General features: G+C 52.8%; 1 protein-coding gene across 1 annotated transcript in view; it reads right to left on the bottom strand.

The window, feature by feature from the left end:
* PMFBP1 (polyamine modulated factor 1 binding protein 1) overlaps positions 1-20,751 on the bottom strand; it is an 81,559-nt gene extending 60,808 nt beyond the window's left edge. Inside the window, exons 1-3 of the mRNA XM_061594690.1 lie at positions 20,606-20,751; positions 19,272-19,527; positions 9,606-9,740 (exon numbers count right to left, since the gene is read on the bottom strand). Coding sequence (XP_061450674.1) covers positions 9,606-9,740; positions 19,272-19,527; positions 20,606-20,751 — 537 coding nt within the window. The remainder of the gene's footprint in view (positions 1-9,605; positions 9,741-19,271; positions 19,528-20,605) is intronic.
* Between the last annotated feature and the right edge of the window lie 737 nt (positions 20,752-21,488).

Below are 21,488 nucleotides of genomic sequence, written 5' to 3'. Positions count from 1 at the left end.
CGTCCAGGTCCTGATGAAGCAAAGCATCCCCAAACCATGACACTGCCACCATCATGCTTGATTGTTGGTATGAGGTTCTTCATGTGGAAGGCAGTGTTTGGTTTTTGCCAGACATAAAGGGGCCCATGCTGCCCTAAAAGTTCCATCCATTGTTCCAGAACTCTTGACGATCGTCCAGGTGCTTTTTGGCAAACAGTGTTTGATGGACAGATGAGTCATAGATGGAACTTTTGGGGCATCTACAGGAAGCATTTGTTGCAGTCATTGCTGCTAAAGATGATGTAACCATGTTTTGAGTCTAAGGTTTGGTAACCACGTTTCGTTCAAGATCTGATAACATTCAGTGCCAAAATATACAACCATGCAGAAAATCAGACGCAGGCAAAATACTTTTTCACAGCACTGTAACACAGCTAAATATTGGTATTTCAACTATGCTGGGCTCCAGGACTAGTGGGAAGCTACACAAGTATTGTAGACTAAATAAATGATTGCACCGCAGAAAGAAAAGCCTGCCCAAAGAACGCCACCATCTGGTTAGAGCATCTGGCCTGGGAGCATCTAGAAAATATGTAATTGATGAACAGGAGGCTGCAGCATGGGTTTCACCCAGAGATGAATGCCATGCCAGCCCAACCTTCTCTCCTTTTCTGATGGAATTACTAGGCAGATGGATTGTGGGAACTATATGGACATCGTATGCCTTGATTTTGGCTAAGCATTTAACAAGGTCTCCTGCGATATCCTTGTGGGATATCAAAATGTGGACCCTCCCCCTGGTCCTTATTTGAGCCACCACCCCACACTGTTCTATGGGGCCACAGGGAAGGGCAGCAATATGGTTCCTTGTAGCGCTGCATCTCTCAAGGAGCCATCCCCAAGGCAACAGTCCACTTGCTTCAAGACAGAGCTGTCAAACAGCCACTGACCTGGGCCCCAGCAAGAAGAGTTGCCTCCAGAGGAACAGGCAAGGCTTACTGAACTGGAGAAGTGGCAGTGATCCCCTTTAGGACCCCAGATACAGGAATGCAAGAGGAGCCGCGCAGCAGCTGCAGCCAGCCAAAGGGCCCCCCTCTAGTCCACCTTCCTGTTTTCCACAGAGCCCCATCCAAGGGAGGCAAGACGGCCAGAGCAGTCTCCCCACTTGCGGTCCCCAGCAACTGCTCTTCACAGACACACAGCCTCCATGACAAGAGGCAGGACACCGCCATAACAACAAGGAACCAGCAGAGCCTTCCGCTCCATGAATTTGTCTAATCCCCTTCAAAGCCATCCAAGCTGGCAGGCATCTTGTGGCAGAGAATTCCATAGCTTAACTCTGTGCTGCTGTATGAAACTTGCTTTCCTCTTTCCTGCGTCTCCCACCATTTAACCAGGACTCGCTTGCAAGCCGGCCTTAACAGGCAGGCAAACACTGGAGCTGGTCTCCTGCAGCATAAACGTATCTTGGATCCACCCATAAGGGGACCCTGACATGGCTGCACGATGCAGGCCAGTGCTAAAATGCCAGCCCAAATGCAACGAGCTGGCTCACTGGACTCTCCTTCACCACAGCTTGACCTGAGGCACTCCCGGAGCAGGCCCTGACAAAGGCAGGGCTGCTTAGCTCCTGAAGACCCATGTGAAGCCATGGCCACGGGCAGGAGGTTTCCCTTGCTGCAGTGCCTTCAGAGGTTTTGTGCCCCCAGCCTTTTTAAAGGAAGGCCCCTTGTCCATTTTACAGGCAACTGGCCGGGTTTCCCACCCAATGCCCCTCCCTTTCCACAGTGTTTATGAGATCTGCTGCCTACAAGCCACTGGCAACAATGCGCCAGCCTCCGCTGCGCCACCTCCATTTCACAACACAGGAAGCGTTCTTCAGATCCAAACACCGTGAGGTCAGCAGAGCTGTCGAGTCGCTGCTCTTCCCCCTTTAAAAGAGATGAGCTATTTACTCCCTAACAATTCTGCTTCAGAGCTGGTTTAGCATTTTTATTGGAATGTGAAAGCTCTTAAAAGAAGGAAAAAAATCTAATCAGGCAGAAGAGATAGAAAACTTGCTGAATTTTTGCTCTCCCCCCCACGCCCCCCTCAACCCTATCAAAAGCCCATCTTCCATTCATTGCTTCCCGATGTCATTATGACAAGCGGCTGCAAATCAATAGCAGAAGGGAAAGGCTGGGCCAGCCTGCATCAGCCAGTGATAAAGACTCCCTCTCAGCCTGCTTGGCTAATAGCACATAATAGCAGCCATTGGGGCCCCGCATTAAATCATACATTTCACTCGGCGTTTATTATGGGATTTTTAAAACTCCTCACTAAATTGGATTTTCTCGATGGCCTCTAATTTCAACATTTATCATTTAAAATTAAACTCCTCTATGGGGACAAGGAATGAAAGAGGGAGGGCAGGAGAGAGAAAGGGGGTAGGAAAAAGTTTTGTATTTTTCCTCTTTTTAAAATGAAAACTCATAAATAATATTCAAATTCCAGTACCGTAAGCCCTAAAATTTTTATGTATCTAAAATGTTTGAAGTTGGGCTGGAATTGCTTTGTGAGATTTGCCCTGGTGCTGTTAAAAAGGAAAGGGTGATGATGATGGTTTTAAAAACCATCCAGTGTTTTCTCTATTCAGATTTGGATCCTGCTATATCTAAAGGGCTTGGGGTAGTCCAACTTCTTTCTGTGCCCCAAATCTGGAGGGCAGTGTCCTATTGGCACTGTGCACAGAATTCAAGAGGCCTTCAGCAGAGGGGTCTGGGCTGGCTGGCTGGCTGGGGGAAGCCATTTCTGAAGCTCCAGCTCTGTGCCCAGGCCTGAAGGGAAGGGGGGACACAGCCCTGCCCACAAGTCTCCAAAACAAAAAAAAGGGAAGGGAAGGAGATGTTAACATGCATACAGTGAAGATGGCAGGTGCACGTGTCAGGAGCCACGCCAAACACATAAAAGCAGTTGTGGGGTGGGGGTGGGGAATGGGGCGGGTGGCACTGTGTGACACCCCCCTCCCCGAAGTGACTATGAAGGCGAAGCAGTTAAAGGAAGGACCAACAGTGTGTGTGTGTGTGGGGGAAAGGTCAATGAGGGTCCAGGCCAGACTCCAAACTTGGTGCTCCACACCTTTGATGACCTCCGCTCTCCTGAATCCCTTTCCATTCTCAGTGGTTTTGGGGGGCTACAAGGCCCACAACTGAACTTGTTGTTTGAAACAAGGCCTGAACAGTGGCAACGCAAGTGGTGACAGGCCTTGCCAGAGGCAGAAGAAGCACCCTCAAACACCCTCTCGTGACAGCACCACAGCAAGAGGGAGGGGAGGCCACAGCCACTTCCTTCCATTCAGCTGCCCAAGAACTGACAGAGGGTGGTGATAGGGCACCTCAGGGGCCACGGGCTCCATAGCACTGGCCCCCATCCCCAACAGCTCTCAGCCGATTGCACGCCAAACTCAACACTTTCTCCCAGGCTAGCCAAAGCCAGCCGCTCCCTCCAAGATACAGCACAGTTCACCTATCTTTGCAGCAGCCTGGAGGACACGGCTGAACAGAAGAGGCGCCACCCTGTGTGGAAGTGCCTTGCCTCAGTGCAGCAGGCCAGGCCTGGAAGAGATGCCCAGCACACCTCGTGGGGCTCCCTCACCGTTCCCTACAGTTCCAGAAGCCAAAACATCCTGTGGCTTATTGATCCCGGTAATCACACACTGCATTTGATGAGAATTGCTCAGTCCTTCCCTACTGGAAGTGTGTGTTAAGACACCATGAACTGCAATTAGCTGACTGGGATTAAATGCCCCACGGGGAGGGGCGGGGAGGGCTTCCCCAAACACACAACCTTCCCGTTGCTGGATCTCATAGTGCTGCCTGCCCAAGGATGTTGCTGGCAGGATGCTCTGTCTTGCAAGTGCCGGCTGGCAATAGCAGAGGAGGCATGAACAGCCAAGGCCCTTCAAGGACCGAGCGTGGTGAATCCGTTTGTTAAGGAGTTTGGGCCACACTGCAGAGACAAGACCGCTCCCAAGTGGAAGAGCAGCCAGGAAATGAAACAGCTCGGGCTGCTCAGGGTACAACTACCGCCCTGGGCCCCTGCTAGGAGGAAGGGCAGGATATAAATCCAATAATAAATAAAGAATAAACTGGCTCTTCGAAGGGTGCATCCACTCGTTCTCTTCTGCCACCCTCCAATTCACACGGCCCTGCAAGAAGGCGGCTCAAAGCTCAGCTCTGAACCTTCATGGGGTACCTTGGCTGGTCCTCTGTTCCAAACGTGAAGAGCAGCCATTGCCAAACAGGCAGGAAGAGCCGGAGAAGTGAAAAGGCCTCCTCAAAACCGGATGTAGCATTGCACGTCATGGCAAGCAAGGGGACCTGTCCACAAATACCTTTGGACTTGCACCCCACAGCAGGGAGGATGCACCCCAAGACTGCCTTTGAGGACACTTTCTGGGTTTGCAGGAGGGAAGGATCAAGCACCGTGCTGGTGAACCGCCTGAAGGAGCCGCCAATGGTTGGCTGGCAAATCATGGACTTCTGGCAGAGAATCCAAGCATCACCAACTGTTGCTCTAAGATTAAAATCCTCTTCATTTCACACAATGATTCAGTGTATATTTTGCAGCTTTTCAAGAGCGCACATAAGTTTTCTATTACAGGTCAACAACCCAGGGCAAATACAGTTCATGCTCTGCTTGAATGGCACTCTGCCCCCCCTTTCCATAAAGACAAGCCGTTCCTACTCCACCACTTGACTCGAGGGGACAAAGAGAACCTCAACAACCGGTGGACAAAACAGGAAGATGGAACCAGGGCACCAACCCTGCTCCATAAGACTTCTCTCCACCTAGACACAGCGCCATCCTGGGAAAGAGGGGACTGGCTCAGATGGCCACCAGCACAAGAGGTCTTTTTTGTACTCAGCACATCAGGCATGGACAGAGTCCCAAAGCAGCAGGAACAAGACAACGGGCTAAGATGGTTCTCCACCAAATCCATGTGAACATTTAAATGACCAGGATGGACTGCCAGCACCATGTTGGGAGAGGCAGGCTTGCCATTCCAGCAGCAGAGTTGGTCATTACGGCTTTGAAGGCCTCCAAGCAGGAGCTCTTGCCAAAGCTGGCGGGTCCAGCTCACAGGCTGTACCTTTGGGAGAGGGACTCTGCCCCAGACTGGGCGGCAGGGCTGGGCTCAGTTGGCAGCAGATAAAAACAAACGGTCCTCCAGCCTCGACCCAGAAACAGCTGGGTTCCGGGAGGATTGCACATCCGCACAGCTACATGAACCACAGAAGCACAACCCACTTTTACGTGGGCTCTGGGGCCCAATCCCTTGCATCATTTGCAGTGAACTGACAGAGAGGGCTCCTCCGATGTCCCTCAATGCTTCCCTCCGCCCCCTGGTCTCTCCACACCTTTCTCCTTGACTGTCTTGTCCAAGACAAATATCCAAAATTCTGCAAACCTCCTGCACCTTGCCACACATCTGGCCAGAACATGCCCCGTTCCGCTCTACTCTGGCTGCATCTGGAGGACCAGGTGGGCACAGGTCTGGGCACCCCATTTTAAGGAGGACATTGACAGTCTGGAGCGTGTCCAGAGGAGGGTGGCTGGGGTGAGCGAGGAGCAGCCTGGAAACCAAGCCTCAACAGTAACTGTTGAAAAAGCGGGGGGGGGGATGTCTAGCCTGCCTGGAGGGGAAGATGAAGGAAGGGCCGCCCTGGGCTCCTGCTAGGGAGAAGGACGGGATATAAATCAAATAACGAACAAACAAATAAGGAAGAACACAACAGCCCATTTCAGATCCCTGACAGGCTGCTGGCCACGCAGAAGGCAGAGCAAATGACCTCCCTGCTGCTCCAGAGGGCAGCACTAGAATGAGGGTGGGGGAAGAATGGCAGATTTTGGCTAAGGGTTAGGAGAAACTCCTAAGGGAAAGAGCTGCTGGACAGTGGGGCAGAGGCTGCCTCAAGGCCTGGCGGTGGGGGGGTTGCTCTTCTTTTTGCTGGAGGCAGTTTAAACAGAGGGTGAGCGGCCCCCGCCAGGGACAATATGGTTGCATCTTACACTGCAGGAGGAGGAGGCAGAACCGGATGAGCCTCCAAGGTTCCTTTGGACTCCCTGGTGAGGTTGAAGATGATGTCAGGGTGGGGCAACCCGCACAGCACTCAGCCCCACCTCCGCGGGCTGGCAGGGTGAAGGGCAGCCTCAGCTTTCAACTGCAGGGCCGTTGTGGGCAGAAGCCACAGCGTTGCCACCCTTCTCCTACGGGCCTGCAGCCCAAGGGACCCAGTAATGTTAAGGGTTTCAAGCCAGCCAATTCCCCAGATCAGCTAATCAAGATGCCCAAGTCTGGGGGTGGCAGACAGAGTAGACATCACCTTTCCAGCAAGAAATATCCATGGTAAGAAACACTCTCTGGAAGGAGGGTGGCGTCCTTTGCACAGTGCATGGCCTGGGGCCCTTATTACTCTCCTCCTGTGATTCAATTTGCCCTGTCCTAAAGACCCCTCCCAGCCCAACACACCAAATATGCACCTCACCAATAATTTCCCATTAATGTGATCTGGTCCTGACTTCTCCCTGACCCCCCCCCCCAAAAAAAAAACCACCTGGCTGGGCCAAGCGGGAGGCAAATGGCACAGGGAAGGAGAGGCAAAGCAAGAGGCCGCCTTTTTAATCCCACTACCTTTCCTGGCCTAAGAGCTCAAAAGCTTGCTACCTCCCCCCCCCGTGCAAACTGGGATATTTCTAGGCATCTACCCTGGCCCGTCCGCACATAAATAAAGGGGACAAGCAGAGGGACCTTCTAGGCAATCATGAAATCAGTGCATGAAAAGCAAGAGACATCATTACACGGGAGGGAGGGAGAGAGGGAAGAGGCAGCAAGAGGAACTTTTTCTGCTGATTTGCCTTTGAGATCGGCAAGGGGCCATTCTGCTGCTTACATTCCGTTGTCCTGGCAACATACGCCTGTAAAATAAAGATTATTAAAGCGCATATGATTATTCGGCTTCCGAGCGAATGAGGCAGTGGTGGTGGTGGCAGCGGCTGCTTCTGCATTCCTTATCAGAGGAATTCAATTTCTGCCCAAATTGTATTTCTGCCACCTCCTCCCCCACCCTGCCAGCCGCTCTTCAGTTGCAAACCCTCCCCTGCCTCCCCCTCACCATTTCAGGCAATTGCTCCTGCCCAGCCAAGCAAGTGGGCACAGTGCCACCACTAGGAAGATGCCCACCCAGCCAAACCACACTCCGGGTGTGCAAGGGGGGAGCTGCTCTAATCTGCCTACCAGGGATGACACTGGAGGTGCAGACGTGGGAACAGCACAGCGCAGAGGGATGCTCCACGATCCTCATGGCACTGAGGGCCAGAGAGCAGGCAGTGTCCTGCCACATCTGCCCCCCTTGTCAAAGTCCTGGCCCGGCAGCAGAGCACCGAGCGGCTGAGACTGAAAGCGCTCTGGATGGGGCGTAGGGGACCGCTGGGCAGCAGTGGACTGGGCCAGGCCAAGGAGAGGTGGCCCCTGGCATGCCTGGCAGGACTGGCCTGAAGGCTGCCCTGGCCTGAGCGAGAAATCTCCCGACGCCTGGCATCAGAGGGACACTGTCCGGGAAGAGGAAGGCAGTCTTGCCAGTAGCCACTGAAACACCGTTGCCCGCCGCCGTCAGTGCAAGTGAGCATTTGGGAAAGACCTGGAACGCAGCAAGCCCGTCCAGACTCTCTGCTGAGCCCCGAGTAGCTTGGCATGTGAATACCGCTTCAGCCACCAGCCGCAACTTCCAGCACTGGCCAGCAGGTGTCTCCACAGCCCCGGCAATCCAGGGGCTCCACACCAAAGACAGCTTGGTAGGACAGAAAGCAAATCCCAGCAACAGGGTCGCACCAGCAGGCCAAACCAAGCAGAGGGAGAAGGGGAGGGAAGCGCTCTCCCAGAGCAAGGCACAGAGCGGGCAAATGGCTGCCTGCAGGCCCAGTTTGTGGCCCCCGAGGAAACGACTTGCCAACACGGCCACTCATTTGAGAAAGTCAGAAGAAGGGAGGAGACCGGCAGCCATTCTGTTAGGGGCCCTAGGCATGCAGAGCGGAAGCCGTCTCCCTTCCCAGCTTTTGATTAGGAAACAGCGAGCCATTTAAAGGGGGGAAACATGCATCACGTTACCCTTGGCGCTGAGGAAACAAGATCTTCCTGGGCACAAGGAGCTTGTGAGCAAAACTCATGAAAGCAATAGGAATTTTCCTGCTTGACTGCTCCAGCTTCGAAGAAAGGAAGAATCGCGCTGAGGTACCCAAATATACCACCAAATATACCACATCAATGCCCATGTTGTGCTGCTGCCCATTTCAGTTAGACGACCAAATTGAGACCTCACACAATGGGGTTCTTTGGCCATGCACCACTATTGGCCTAGGCCATTCTCCCATGCACCGACACGAAGGAGGCAGGTTATCTAGCCCGTCTAGAGTTGCCCCTCACTCATGCCACCTAGTAGTGAAAGAACAAACAAAAAGGGATTGCTAAGAGCTCCAAACTGTGTGAATGGGCGGTAAATGGCAAATGCAATTCAATGTAAACAAGTGTAAAGTTATGCATATTGGAGCAAAAAAACTTAACTTCACATGTATACTCATGGGGTCTGAACAGGTGGGGACTGACCAGGAACAAGACCTTGGGGTCGTAGTGGATAGCTCGATGAAGATGTCAACCCAGTGTGCAGTAGCTGGGAAAAAGGCAAATTCCATGCTAGCGATCATTAGCAAAGGTATTGAAAATACAACTACCAATATCGTAATGCCATTATATAAATCTATGATGTGGCTGCATTTGGAATACTGTGTACAGTTCTGGCCACCTCCCCTCAAAAAGGATATTGCAGAGTTGGAAAAGATTCAGAAAAGGGCAACCAGAATGATCAATGGGGTGGAGCAACTCCCCTATGAGAAAAGGTTGCAGCATTTGGGGCTTTTTAGAGACAAGGCGAGTCAGAGGCGACATAACCAGGCAGCAGAAGCTTGGCACACAGGACAATAGCCCTTGGGAAGAGAGTCTCCACACACTCAGAAGTTGAGCTGGGGAAGACAGGCAGCATGGATGCAGGACCTTGCAAGGCCCATAGGCCTCCTCTTGCTGCTGCTCACATCAACCCCTCTCATTTGCAGTCCAGTCTGTGGGACGGCATGCAATGACTCACGCACACACGCACAAGGGCCAGTGTTGCTATTCAATTCCATTTCTTGGTCTGCCTGGGTCAGACTCCTGGAGCAGGAATATTCTTTTGAGAAGGGACAATCAGAGGCATACACAACTTTAGCAGTTCCAGACATGTACGCAAAGCCATTACAATCCTTGGCCATCTTATTTCCAATCCCTGCCTACTGATTGCCTTTTCCACCCCTGATGTATACAAAGCTGGCATTTCCAGCCGTTTGGGGTGCAGAAAAAAAGAAAAAGGAAGTTGACAATGAAGGCATTAATACGTGGTTAACATTGTGCTGCAACTTCCTTGAGTTACTTGAGTACAAGTGTCTCTCTCAGAGTGACTGGCAATGGGTACCCTGCCGTAAACTGCCAGGCCATCTCTATCAGCAAGGGACCTTGTGCCCTGGCACCCAGGACTGTGACCCCCCACACACCCACACACCTGAAATTTGTCCTCGGCTGCAGCCATTCTCATGACATCAGCCATTTGGCTCTCCAGCTCCTCCACTGTCTGAATCAAGATGGCGTCCTGGCCACTCACATCTATGAAGTCAGCCTGCAGAAACCTCACCTTCATCTGCAAGAGAAGAGAGTTTCTCGGTGAGACTTTTGGTGGAAGACACCCTGCCCCACGCTGGGAATTAGGAAACAAAGGCAGCAGTCCAGCTCAGAGAGCAGCCGCCTACGGCCGTCACAGACCCAGCCACAGGGCAAGGAACGCAGGGCTGAGTGTGCCTAGGCCTACTGCGCAGCTGAGACCAGTCCACATGGAGGGGCGGTGGGGGGAGGAAGGGCCTTCCTAGCCAGAGGAGGATAGCCCAGGGTCCTGCTTGCTTTGCCAGGAAGTCATCTGGCCACAGGAAAGGGCCCAGCTGGTTTTCTATGTACTAGAATTACTCTAGTAACCCAAGTGAGCCAATGAATTCAGGCAGCCAACACAGAACTTTGTGGCCAGAACCCTCCTTTCAACTCAGTGGTGCCTTGGGGAGTGGAAATGGCAGTGGGGAGGGAGAAGCCAACTGAGAGAGGGGGCCCGGCTGCTGTTTCCAGCCCCTCTAATCTTAAGCCATCAGGAGTGTTGCCTCACACAGCCACAGCCCTGGGTCAGTCCTGGGATGCAAACTGTAACAGTGAGCTTTTGGACCACACATAGGCGAGAAAAGCCCCAGCAGCAGGGAACAAGAGTCCCCACCTCACCACCACCCCGAATCCCCAGGAGTCACCTCTTAGCCCCTCAAAGAGCAGTCGCCCTGGTCCACCCCCTGCTGGAAAGCACCAGAAGGGACCAATCCAGGCTGCCCAACAGACCAAACCAGGGCCGGCCTGCTCTGTCAGCCTGCAAGTTCATGTGCCCAGATGGGCTGCAACCTCTGCCTCCCAGCTGCTTGCAAGAGGGCAGCAAAACTGCGCTTCACAATAACTGATCGAGGCAACCACCAAGAGCAAGGCATTCACCAGACGTCCCCACAAGAGCTCTAGCATGTGGAAACCGGATCCTAACCAAGAGAGCTACTCCTTTGGGGTCAAATAAAGTGATTAGCTTATTAAGCAGCAAGCCTGGCTTTTAATCAGCAAAAGTGACTGAAAATTCTCTTCTACATCCTGATAATTTCAGCATTTCTAATTCAATATTAGAGCCTAGATTCATTAACTATTCAGTTTATAGATATTAATGCTTAAGATGCATGCATCACCTGCCAAAACCTGAAGAAAAACTGTTTCAATTAGCCTTCATGGATCATGAATTCTACCCGCCGGGTATTTTTAGACAGAAGAGACAAACAGATTCCTAACAATGTTAACGCCCAGGTAGGATTTGTGTAGAAGGTCACTTAAGCAGAGCCAGGAGGCAAGAGTGTGGGGGTGGGGTTGCACCTTGAAATAAAATGGGGGGGGGGAACAGCAACTGATACTGCTCTGCCAATTCAGGCCTATAAGCAACCGTACAATGCAGAAGGCAGGCTGAAGCGGGGAAACAAGAGAGCCCCCACAGGATCTCTTGTCCAGCCAGAACTCTCCCAAATCTTTGCCTCAACTTGCCTCACCAGGCACAGGCAGACACTCCATTTTGGAGTCACCCACCTCCCCAAGGGCACCCCTTCACCTCAGTTACTGATGAACATAAGGACATAATTTATATCCCACACCTTCAGCATAAATTTATGTTCCCGTAAGAGCAGTCCTGCAAGTTAATCAGGCCAAAAGTCCATCTGGTTCGACATCCTGTCCACCCTGAGGCCAACCAGATGCCGATGGGAAGTCTACAAACAGGACCTGAGCGCCATAGTGCTCTTCCCCCATTTCTGCTTCTCAGCACCTAATACTCAGAGGCATTTACTGCCTCTGGTGCTGGAGATAATACACGGCCATCATGGCGTCTCCCTACTTTTGCATGTCATTCCTGCTGGGAAGAGGCAAGTTCTTCATTGTTACTGGAGCTTTGTGGGAGAAGATCACTCAGTTGTTAGATGTCTCCACCTATGGCCAAACACAGGAGGCCAGACGTAGTAACAAATCAATTACTACCACCATGCAGGAAAAACATTGTTTGTCTGTTATATGATCCATGCAAAGCAACGCTTCTCTTGGCATCAGCAGGAACTCCACATCTGACCCGAGACGTGAGGGTAGAGCAGGCTAGAGCAGCTCATGCTAGAGGGCCACGAGAGTGCCTGGGACACAGCAGACTTTGGGGGCTGACCTCCAAGGCCCAGGCTCTCCGTGTCAAAATCCACAAACAGAAGCAAACTGCCTGCCCCCAGATGCCTTAGATTTGGGAGGGTGAGAAGGAAAAGGCCTCCCTCCCTCAGGGCACCTTTTGGAAGGAAACTGGCAGGGAACAAGAACAGCAGAAGTGCCTTGAGTGCACCGAAGGGAAGGGAGGCATCCTCAGAGACTCTCCTCCTCCTGCCCGCCACAGATCTCAGCGTTCAGCTCTGCAGCCCACCACACAAACAAGCATGGCCCAACGGTGTCCCTACATAAAGCCACCCCAAGCGCTCCACTCTTTCCAAGAGAGAAAGGGAGGGCCCCCGAAAGAACTCCCCAGGCACAAACTGCTTCCACCTGCCTTCTCTGGCCACCTTTGCAGAAGGGTTACCCTGGCCTGCCCTGAACTCTGCACATGACACAGAGGGCAGCCAGTGCCCGCCTCCACGCTGGAGCTCCTGTACAGAGAGAACTGCCTCTGAGCACCAGGATGCAGGCCCCACAGCCAGCCCCTCTTTTCCCAAAGGAGGCCCCTGGGAAGGGTTCTGAGACCCACCCCAGCAGTCCTCTTTTGCCCACGGAGGAAAACGTGGCCTTGAACTCATGGTGTACCAGAGGAGTTCTGTCCACCCCACTTCCAGTGACAGCCAACAGAAAAGGAGAGATGTCAGAGAAACAGGCTGCAGCCACCTTGCCCCCAGCGTCACCTCCAACGACTTCACCTGGCATTGAAAAAGGGGCGCAGAGAAGAGATGTAGGGTGACCTTCTCAGATCAGAAATGGAAAAGCCAAGGCAGGAGCCCAGGGCCAACACCACAGAACTCTGGGGGAGCTCTGCCTGAAGCCCCCCTGCCACGTGAGCTGGGCAAACGCCACCCACAGCAAGCAGCAGCCCTGCCGGGGCACAAACACACTGGCGCTCCCGCCATGCCTCCACAAGGCATCTCTCAGCAGAGGCCTCAGGCGGGCAGCCTGAAGGAGTCTCTTGGAAGCCAACTGGTCAGCTCAGGACCAGGCCTGCTTTGCCCAATCGCCAGCCCTCCCCTCCGATGCTGTCAAGGGAGAGCTGCCTGCCTGCAGGCCCCACTCATCAGGGCAGTCATCTGCTCAGAAGCCTCACACACCTTCCCCACTGCCCTCTCCTAGAGGCCTCTGGGAAGAAGCCCAGCAGCAGTCATGAGCACGACAACAACGGCCGTTCGGCAGCATCCCTGGGGGTAGCAGACCCCCACGAGAGACAGCAATGGCCAGCAACTTGGATGGCTTTAACAGAAGACAAGATCACGGAAGATAAAGCTGCCCAGGGCTACTAAGCGGGGCGGATGCAGAGGCAGCCTGCTCCTGAATACCACAGAAGGGAGAGGCCCCTTGCGCTCAAGTCTCCTTGCTGGCTTCCCACAGAGATCTGCTGAACAGGGCTTGCCAGACTACAAGCCCCTTTGGGCGGATCTGGCTGCTGAAGGGCTCTTCTGCCAGTTTGAGCAGCACTAGTTTCCTTCTCTTGAATCTTCCACCTTTCAGTTTCACCGAGTGGCCCTGCTGGCTTCTAGCACTAGAGGGAGGGAATTTCCCTACTCATTTTCCACACACTGGGCATAATTGTATAATCTTCTATCATGACCCCGCTTACTCATCTTTTCCCCCCAAACTTCCCCTCCCCAAACCCCTTTTGCAGAGCTGCTCCACCTGCCCACACTCCTTTTGATTGCCCTATTCCTCTTCCATATCCTTTTTGAGATGCAGTGACCAGATACAGAAGTCAGTTCTATGCTACAGTTTGCTCATGGGAGAGCTATGCAGACACTTGCAGATATTCTCCGGCCTTCCAGAGGTGGGTGAATTGGTTTAAGCCAAGGTGGTTTCAATCTACAAGGGGGTGGGTGGAGGAGAAAAGGCCATTTAAAATCCTTGATCTAGATCGGGGTGGGGAGCACGTGAACGTTTTCCCTACGCAAATGAGGGTAATTTACTTAGGGTAAATATTTAAATGGAAAATTTCCTGGTGCCCTGCTGGGGTCGCCAACACAGCACCCATGAAGGCCTTCACCCACACTTTTGAATGAACTAGCTCTCTAGAAAGAAAGTTATGAAGCAAAATGTGCAGGTACCTTTCTAAGCAATTTTTGTGAAATGAGCCAGCATGGCTGTCCCAGCCTGTTAAGTATTTTTAGCCACTGAATGAAATCAGAACTGTGACTGATGTGTTCTTTGGATACCAGGCAATGGGGATCCCTGAGGGCCTAAAGAGCTGCTGTTTTACCCTCCCCTTTAATGCACTTTTCTTGCTTCTGCCTTGTTTTCTTTTTGGCTTCGGCATCTCCGTAGTACGCCTTTCCTTTTTTCCCTAGCAACCAGGATGCATCTTTCTGTAGTGTATTCGTTTGACATCAGGTACTCTCTAGAAGTTATTTCCTAAAACTGCCAAGATTGCCTGCCTAATATAGATTTGCAATTGGGATCCATTCACTGTTACTAATGAATTTATGAAATTGCTATTCCACACTGCTTTTATCAGATGTCTCTTGATTTTATGGTCCCTGTGCTTATGTATTTTATCTTTTTATTTAAAGTAACCTGGAAATATTTACATTGAAGGAGAGCATATACATTTTGAAAGGGTGGGCTTCTTCAGGAGCGGTCAGATCACCGCCTCTTTCAGGGTGGCTGGAACCACCCTCTCCCACAGCAATGTGTTGACCATACCCTGGATCCACTCAGTGAAACCCCCTCGGCAAGCTTTAATAAGCCAAGAAGGGCAAAGGTCGAGAGGACACATTGCTGCAGGGTCATCCTCCTGCAGGCAGACATCATCCATGAGGACCACCAAACTGTTTCAGTGCTAAAATCATTGCAACACCAGACTGAAACGGACTGTCAGGTCCTCATCAGTCTTGGACCCAGCCTTGTCTCAGGCTCCACCTAAGGGGAGGGGTCAGCATCCTGTGACGAGGCCTAAGAGAGGTCCTCTGTACCCGGAGCAAGTTCAGCCTCTGACATCAAGGCTGCACAGCCCCTGAGCCCAAGGAAGAGGCGTTGCCTCCGACGCCATCCGGAGGAGTACCCAACAACAGGCCCGAACTCCTCAGGAACAAATGTCTGGTTGCAGGGGGTCCATGGGAGTCAGCTACGGGTGGGGTGTGGTTCAGCAGCTCCAGCATACAATCCCCAGTCCTAGGCTCTACACCAGCTCTGTACCTGCCCTGCCTAAAGAGTGCCTGTGGACCCCAGCCTATCTCTGCCTTGCCTTTAGCTGTGCTGCTTACGGGCGGCTTGGCTCCTGACCCTGACTCTTGCCTCAACCCCTTGGCTTTGAGGTAGACTCTGGACTCTGACTTCGGACTGACTCTGCCCGGATATTCCCCCGTGCTGCCCTTACTGGCCTTTCTACTGGGGAGTCTCTCACCTCCTCAAGGAGCCCAGTGAGAACAGGGCAGGGATGCAGACAGCAGCAGCATTTGGCATCTCAACTCCTAGAAGCCCCCCCCCCGGTTCTCATGTGTGTTGGGGGGAAGGAATCGAACCCCCTGGAACCACATAAAATAGGGAGCTGGGGACTGAGCAATCGTCTCACCCAGCACCAGTGTCTGAAACCGACTTGCTAAACAAGATATTGGTGTTAGGTGGAGCAGAGATAAACCTGTGTGTGCTGCTGCTGCAGGGAAGCCTGTTGCCACTGGCTGAGATGACTGCATCGTGACAGTGATGCCAGGTGATTGACATGTAGTGGACCCACCCACAGCCAAATCCTGTTTCCCACCACCACCTTAGATGTCGGGGGGGGGGGGATCAACTCAAATCTGGATGACCACCCCTGGGGGCCAAGGCTCCTTTTCAAAGGATGCAAATGATGTGAATTGTCCAGAAAATTCTGAATTAGAAAAAAAACCAGAAAAAAATCCTATGCAATTTAGATTAATTTGTATCAGAAATTTTCCACGTTGCACAGGAAAGTTTTGTGATGTACTAAATGAGATTACTCTTTAGGGCATTTATTTTCTTTGCGTTTAATAAACAAAGCTTTGCAAAAGTACCTTGTTAATTTTTTTACCCAAAATATGAGGGGAACAAATTGAAGCACACTTAATATTGTTTTTATGTTATAGTTCATAGATTTTTTTATGGGGATAATTTTAAATTTTTAAAGAAAACTGCATGTACTTCCTTTACATTGTTTACATTTAACTGAAAACTGTTGATACACTAATAAATTTTAGGAACCCTGAGAAGAGATCATGATATTCTGACTGGGGCAGGGGTGGGGAGTTATTTATTTAATCATTCCAGTTTACTTTTACTCCATTTTTTACAACAATAATCAAAGCATCTTGCAAAAACAAAAAGACCAGATTAAAAAAGTTAGTTTTCATGGCTATGAGGTGGAAAGCGGCCAGCCCAGGAAGGAGACTGCCTTCCACCTTTGCACCCCTTTTGCTGTTAAAATCAGGACACATCCCCTACAACTGGGTTGAAGCCTGAACATCCCACAAACAAAAGAAAGGCCTACCTCTGTTCTGAATCCAACAGGCTCTTTCCTTGGCAAGACCTCTTCCCTATGGCCTAAACACAGCAGCGGCAAAGCAGCAGAAAAGATGAGGCCCTCAGAGCAACAACACTCCTAAATGTGGCTGCACATAGAAGGGCACACAAGAGAACTGCGGTAATGTAGCTTTTGGGGTCAGCAGAAAAACAAAGGCCGTGCTGTGCACCAGCCTGCTACAGAACTCAGAAACTTCAGCTGAGGCGGAGGCCCAGATTTCCCAGGGCTCACTTCGTGTTCACTAAGCTCCAGGCTGCTGTGGATGCTATTCAGCTGTCCCTGCCATGACACAAGTCCTCACTGTTCAATCACTCAACAGGTGCTTGCTAGGCAGGATCAGTCATGCAATGGAAGTGAAGTACCACAGGCTCTCTTTCTCTGGACTAGCTTCTGTTCTCATACAAGCTGGGCTGGAGTCCCCTCAGGCATCCATACTAACTCGTGGGTTGACACACAACTGCCAGGCTAGTGCTGGTGATTACTCAGCTGCAATTGGGCTGGTCAAACACATTTGAAAGTCCAACTGGAACCAAGACAGCTCACTGAGAAGCTGGCCACGGCAACAGGTAAAGCTTTTACTTGCAAAGGAAAACAAAGTTTAAGCTATAATTAAAAAATGTAAATGGACTGCCTTCAAATCGATTCCAACTTATGGCGACTCTGTGAATAGGGTTTTCATGAGGCTGAGAGGCAGCGACTGGCCCAAGGTCACCGAGTGAGCTTTATGGCTGTGTGGGGATTCGAACCTGGTCTCCCAGGTCCTAGTCCAACATCTTAACCACTACCATGATAGAAATGTGACAGAAAGGTGCTTGGAAGTCCAGGCCCAGGCACTTCAGCAAAGGCACTCCAACAGAACAAGCTGCCTGTACTGCCTCTTGCTCAGTTTCCAGGGCCAAAGGGAAAAAAATGGGTAGAGGTTTCAATGAAAAAAAACCCTGATTCTGTGCTTTTCCTTTAAAAAAAAAACGCAGCAAATTTTAGTTTTTAGAGAGGAGTTTCTCCCTCTGCCTCCTTTCCCACAACAAACAGAAGCTTTGCCCAGGCTACACCAAGGAGCACTTCTGAGCAACCTTACACCAAAACAGCAGATTTCTCAGGGAGGCTGCAAGATATTCAATAAAAAGCTTTTAAAGGCATATTTTTAAACTTGCAGCAGGAAAGCTTTTGTGTGTCAAGACAGTAATTCTTATAACAGCATTGATCAAAATGTCATTCTTTTATGAGTGTACAATACCTTTTAATGGCAACAACAAGCCATTAGGATTCTACACCTCTGTACAGCACAGACATCTTCCTGGAAAAAGGGAGCCCTGGCCAAGACACAGGGAAGCCAAGCAGAGACTCTCATCTCCCCAAATGATCTTCCAGAAGCCGAACTATTCAAGGCACTTGTGTGCCGGGCAAGGGCTTTTGCTTCCCATTTGCAGGAACGCACCATACTCTAAAGTGGCAATGCTTTGGCTCCGACTGGGGGGAGAGATCTGCTCTGAGGTTGCCCCCCTCTCCATGCTCCCCCCCCATTTTCTCATCCTGTCTGGCAGAGGATATAATACCTCCCTTTCTGTTATAGGCTTTTAGTTTCCAAAGATAGAAACTAAGCATCTAATGAACTGCCTCTACTCCGCAGCTTATTTGAAGCCCTCCTGTGCTCTGCTTCTTTGAGGATTATTTTTTTAAGCAGTATTGGAGATTGCACTTACTCTGCTTGAATGAAGGGTGAATAGAGACCTGGACAGCAGCGCACCAGCACTCTAATTCTCTCATCCAGCCAAAAATACCAGTGGGGGGGGGGAATGGTCTGTCTCCCCATCTCCAAGACCTTTCACGCATGCTGTTTATAGAATTCAGTACAGGCTAATGGCTGCCGTACAGGCGGAAAACTGAACCTTTCCAGATGTTGTGCCCAAGAGTGCTAGGGCCAAGACAAATATATACCCTTCCTACAAGGCCACATAATTTCTCAGGAGTGCAGGAGATGGAACAAGCCTGAGAGCAGAACTGGCCACCAGTCCCATGAGCCTTCGCTACCCTAATGGAATTAATATTGCTTCTTAATGCCACTATACGCTGTCTAAGATGGAAATGGGGCATTAATAACCGTCTTTATTTCTATTTATTCCACGCTGTTTACGGAAGTGTCTAGCCTTTTCTATTTTGCTCGGTGTCCTGCAGAATCCCAAACAACAATATTAATGGCTGCACCCTTTTCTTCAACTTCCCAGGCTTGCATTGTATGGCTACTTTCTATTTCTGAAGGTTGCGGGGAACTTCGAGACTTTTACAAAACCAAGCCAGCCTTCTTCTCTCTCTCTCCCGCCTCGGCATCCAGCCTGGTGAAGAGGTCTGGAGAACCCGAAAACCTGCACGCGCTTTCTGGGGCATTTTGGAGTTTTTCTGACGGGCCGACGCGGCCGCCTTTCACTTCTTTTCTGCCCTTGTTGCGTCTCCTACTATCCAAAGCAAACTCGGCGCCTTCGAGCGGCGTCCAGGAAGCCGCCACTGGCCGAGCTCAGGAGGCGCCCGGAGCTCCAGGAGCGGCCGAGGGGACCAAGTGGCCCTCCAGGAGCGGGCGGCGCTTGCCGACGGGGAAGCTGGTCGGAACGCGCCCCCCCGCCCGCGGCGGAGATGGGGCCTCAAGAGGCCGGAGCCGCGCGCCTTGCCCGCTCTGCCCCCGCCCGCGACCCAGATGGGAACGCCCGGGCCGCGCCGGGAGAGACCACGAAGGGGCCGACCCCCTCCCGGCCCGCGGGCTGCCAGCAGCAGAAGGCGGGCCCGGGGGCCGCAGGAGGCCCTCAGCCTCGAAGGGGCCGCAGGGCCGGGCTCCGGGTCCTTGTGCTGCCCCGCCGCCTCTTTCCTCACCGCTTCCCGCTCCGACGCGTCCACCATCATCGCCTGCTTCTTCAAACGGAGCCGCCGCCGCGGCAGGGCCCCGCCCACCACACGGCAGGTATGCCGCTCGGCCAACAGCGATGGGGCTTCTGTTCCGCCCCGCCTCCTCCCCGGTCTCCGTCCAATCACCGCTGCCAGGGGCGGAGACCAGCGCAACGAACCTTTCGCGGCCGCTGGAAAGTGCTGGCGCCTCGGAAGGCGGAGCCGCCGCAGGCGATTGGCTTCTCTTTCTCGTCAGCCAATAAGGAGCGGATCATCCCGGGTAAGTTCGGTGGACGGGAGCGCGGCCGCTGGTCGCTATGGCGACCGCCCGGCAGAGGCCCGGGGATGGGGCGGCACTCCCCCTTGCCCCGCAGGCAGCAAGTACACTGGTGTAGCCCCATCCTTTTCCTCCACCCCAGCCCCGATATTAGGGGCGTGCGCACGAACCAACAGACAGGCGCCCGAGAATGTCCTCCCCCCCTCCCACACGCGCACCGGGGGGGGGGGGGCGGCGCTCTCCGGATCTCGCGCCTGCTGGGCTTGCGGGAGGAGGAAGCCGCCAGGTAGCCTGCACCTAGATATAGAGGCTCCACGGAGACATCCCGCCCAGGAGCGTGCGGCAGAGCTGCGTCTCCTCGCCTCCCGTGGCCCGCCGGCCCGCCCCCGCCTTCTTCACCGAGGCAGCGAGTTCCACCGCTGAATTGCGCGTTGCGTGAAGCGGGGATTGGTGGGCTGGGGCGCGCGGGGGATCTGCCTCTTGCTTGTCCCAGAGCTTCCCTCAGTCAGGCTTGTTTGACAGCCCACCCCACAGGCCCATCCAGCAGAAGGAGCCGGAGCAAACCTTGGACCCCTGCCCTGAGAAGGGGGTTGGACTGGATGGCCTCAGAGACCCCTTCTGACTCTACTGTTCTATGACCCTCCCCTTTCTTTCTCCACAGAGAGGAGAGGGGAGATGGCCTCCCCCCTGATCTCCAGTCCAGCAGAGTCTGCCCTCAGAGCAACCTCCAGGCAGGCAGCCACTCCCCCCCAACCGGCTGGAGTAATGGCCCCAATGGGGGTGGCTTCAAAGGGGGCTTGGCCTCCTCCACGAATCTCTCTCATCGCCATAATTTCATTTGTTCATCACCTCATACCCAACACTCTCTAGGCAACTAAAAACATACAAAATAAAAAAAGTTAAAATCCCAACAAAAAGGTATAACTAAGACGCCGACATCAAGGCCCGAGTGCAAAGGAAAGTCTGGGCCTGATGCCTGCAGATGGATAAGGAAGGCACCAGGCGTGCTTCCCGGAGAGAGAGGTCCACAGCTGGGAGGCCACACCTGGAAAGGACCCGTTCGCATGTTGCCGCCTGAGGACACGAAGAAGGGCCTCTGATGATGAGCACCGGGTCCAGGTCTGTCCACGGGCCCTGGCCGCTGTGCCCTCCTTCGGGCCTTGCTTGCTTATGAGCTGCCCACAGAGGCATCTGGCTGGCTCAGGGAGAGCAGGACACTGGCGTCGACAGCCCCTTTGGCCTGGTCCAGTTGCTGCAGGACTCTTAGGGTGAAGGGCCGTTCAAAGGCAGGCCACCTCTACACAGTCACCACAGTTAGGAGCCCCTGAAAGGCATTGTATAGCCCCCTCTCCACCCCAGTGAGAGTGGACAGGGGCAGTGAGAGCTGTGGTCCAGCAGCACCTTGGGAGCACTCCCACTTTTAAATATAGCTCAGCCAGTTAACTATCCATCACTAGAACTACACAGAGCCGACGTGGGAGTCTTTTGGGCTGCCAGCTGTTGCTGAACTACAACTCCCATCAGCCCCAGCAAGAATGGCAAGGGGTGATGGAAGTTGTAGTTTGGCAACATCTAGCAGCCCAAAGGCTCCCTGGCCCTGGTACAGAGGGAGGCGGAAGAGCTCTGAAGCCAGCCAGTTCAGCTGAAGGAGCAGCAAACCGCCTGACTTCCTTCATCCTCCACAGGCTCCTGGGCCCTGCAGCAACGCGAGGTCTCCCTGCCTGGCCGCCTATTGATGCTCCCTCCCCAGCGGCCCCTTGGAGAGCACGGCAGAGCCAGAGTAGTCCTGCCAGAAGGATGGCACCGGTGGTGGCCGCAGCAGAGGCAGCCTTGGCCTGTGGCTTGAGCACCATCCCAGGAGCCTCAGCCGCGATTGGTCTCCGGGGCAGTGAGCTCCCCCAGAGCTCGGGAAGGCCAGACACCACTGC

Source organism: Rhineura floridana, chromosome 13 (assembly GCF_030035675.1).
Source record: "Rhineura floridana isolate rRhiFlo1 chromosome 13, rRhiFlo1.hap2, whole genome shotgun sequence".
NCBI classification, from domain to species: Eukaryota; Metazoa; Chordata; class Lepidosauria; order Squamata; family Rhineuridae; genus Rhineura; species Rhineura floridana.
This window is presented reverse-complemented; position numbering and strand designations above follow the sequence as displayed.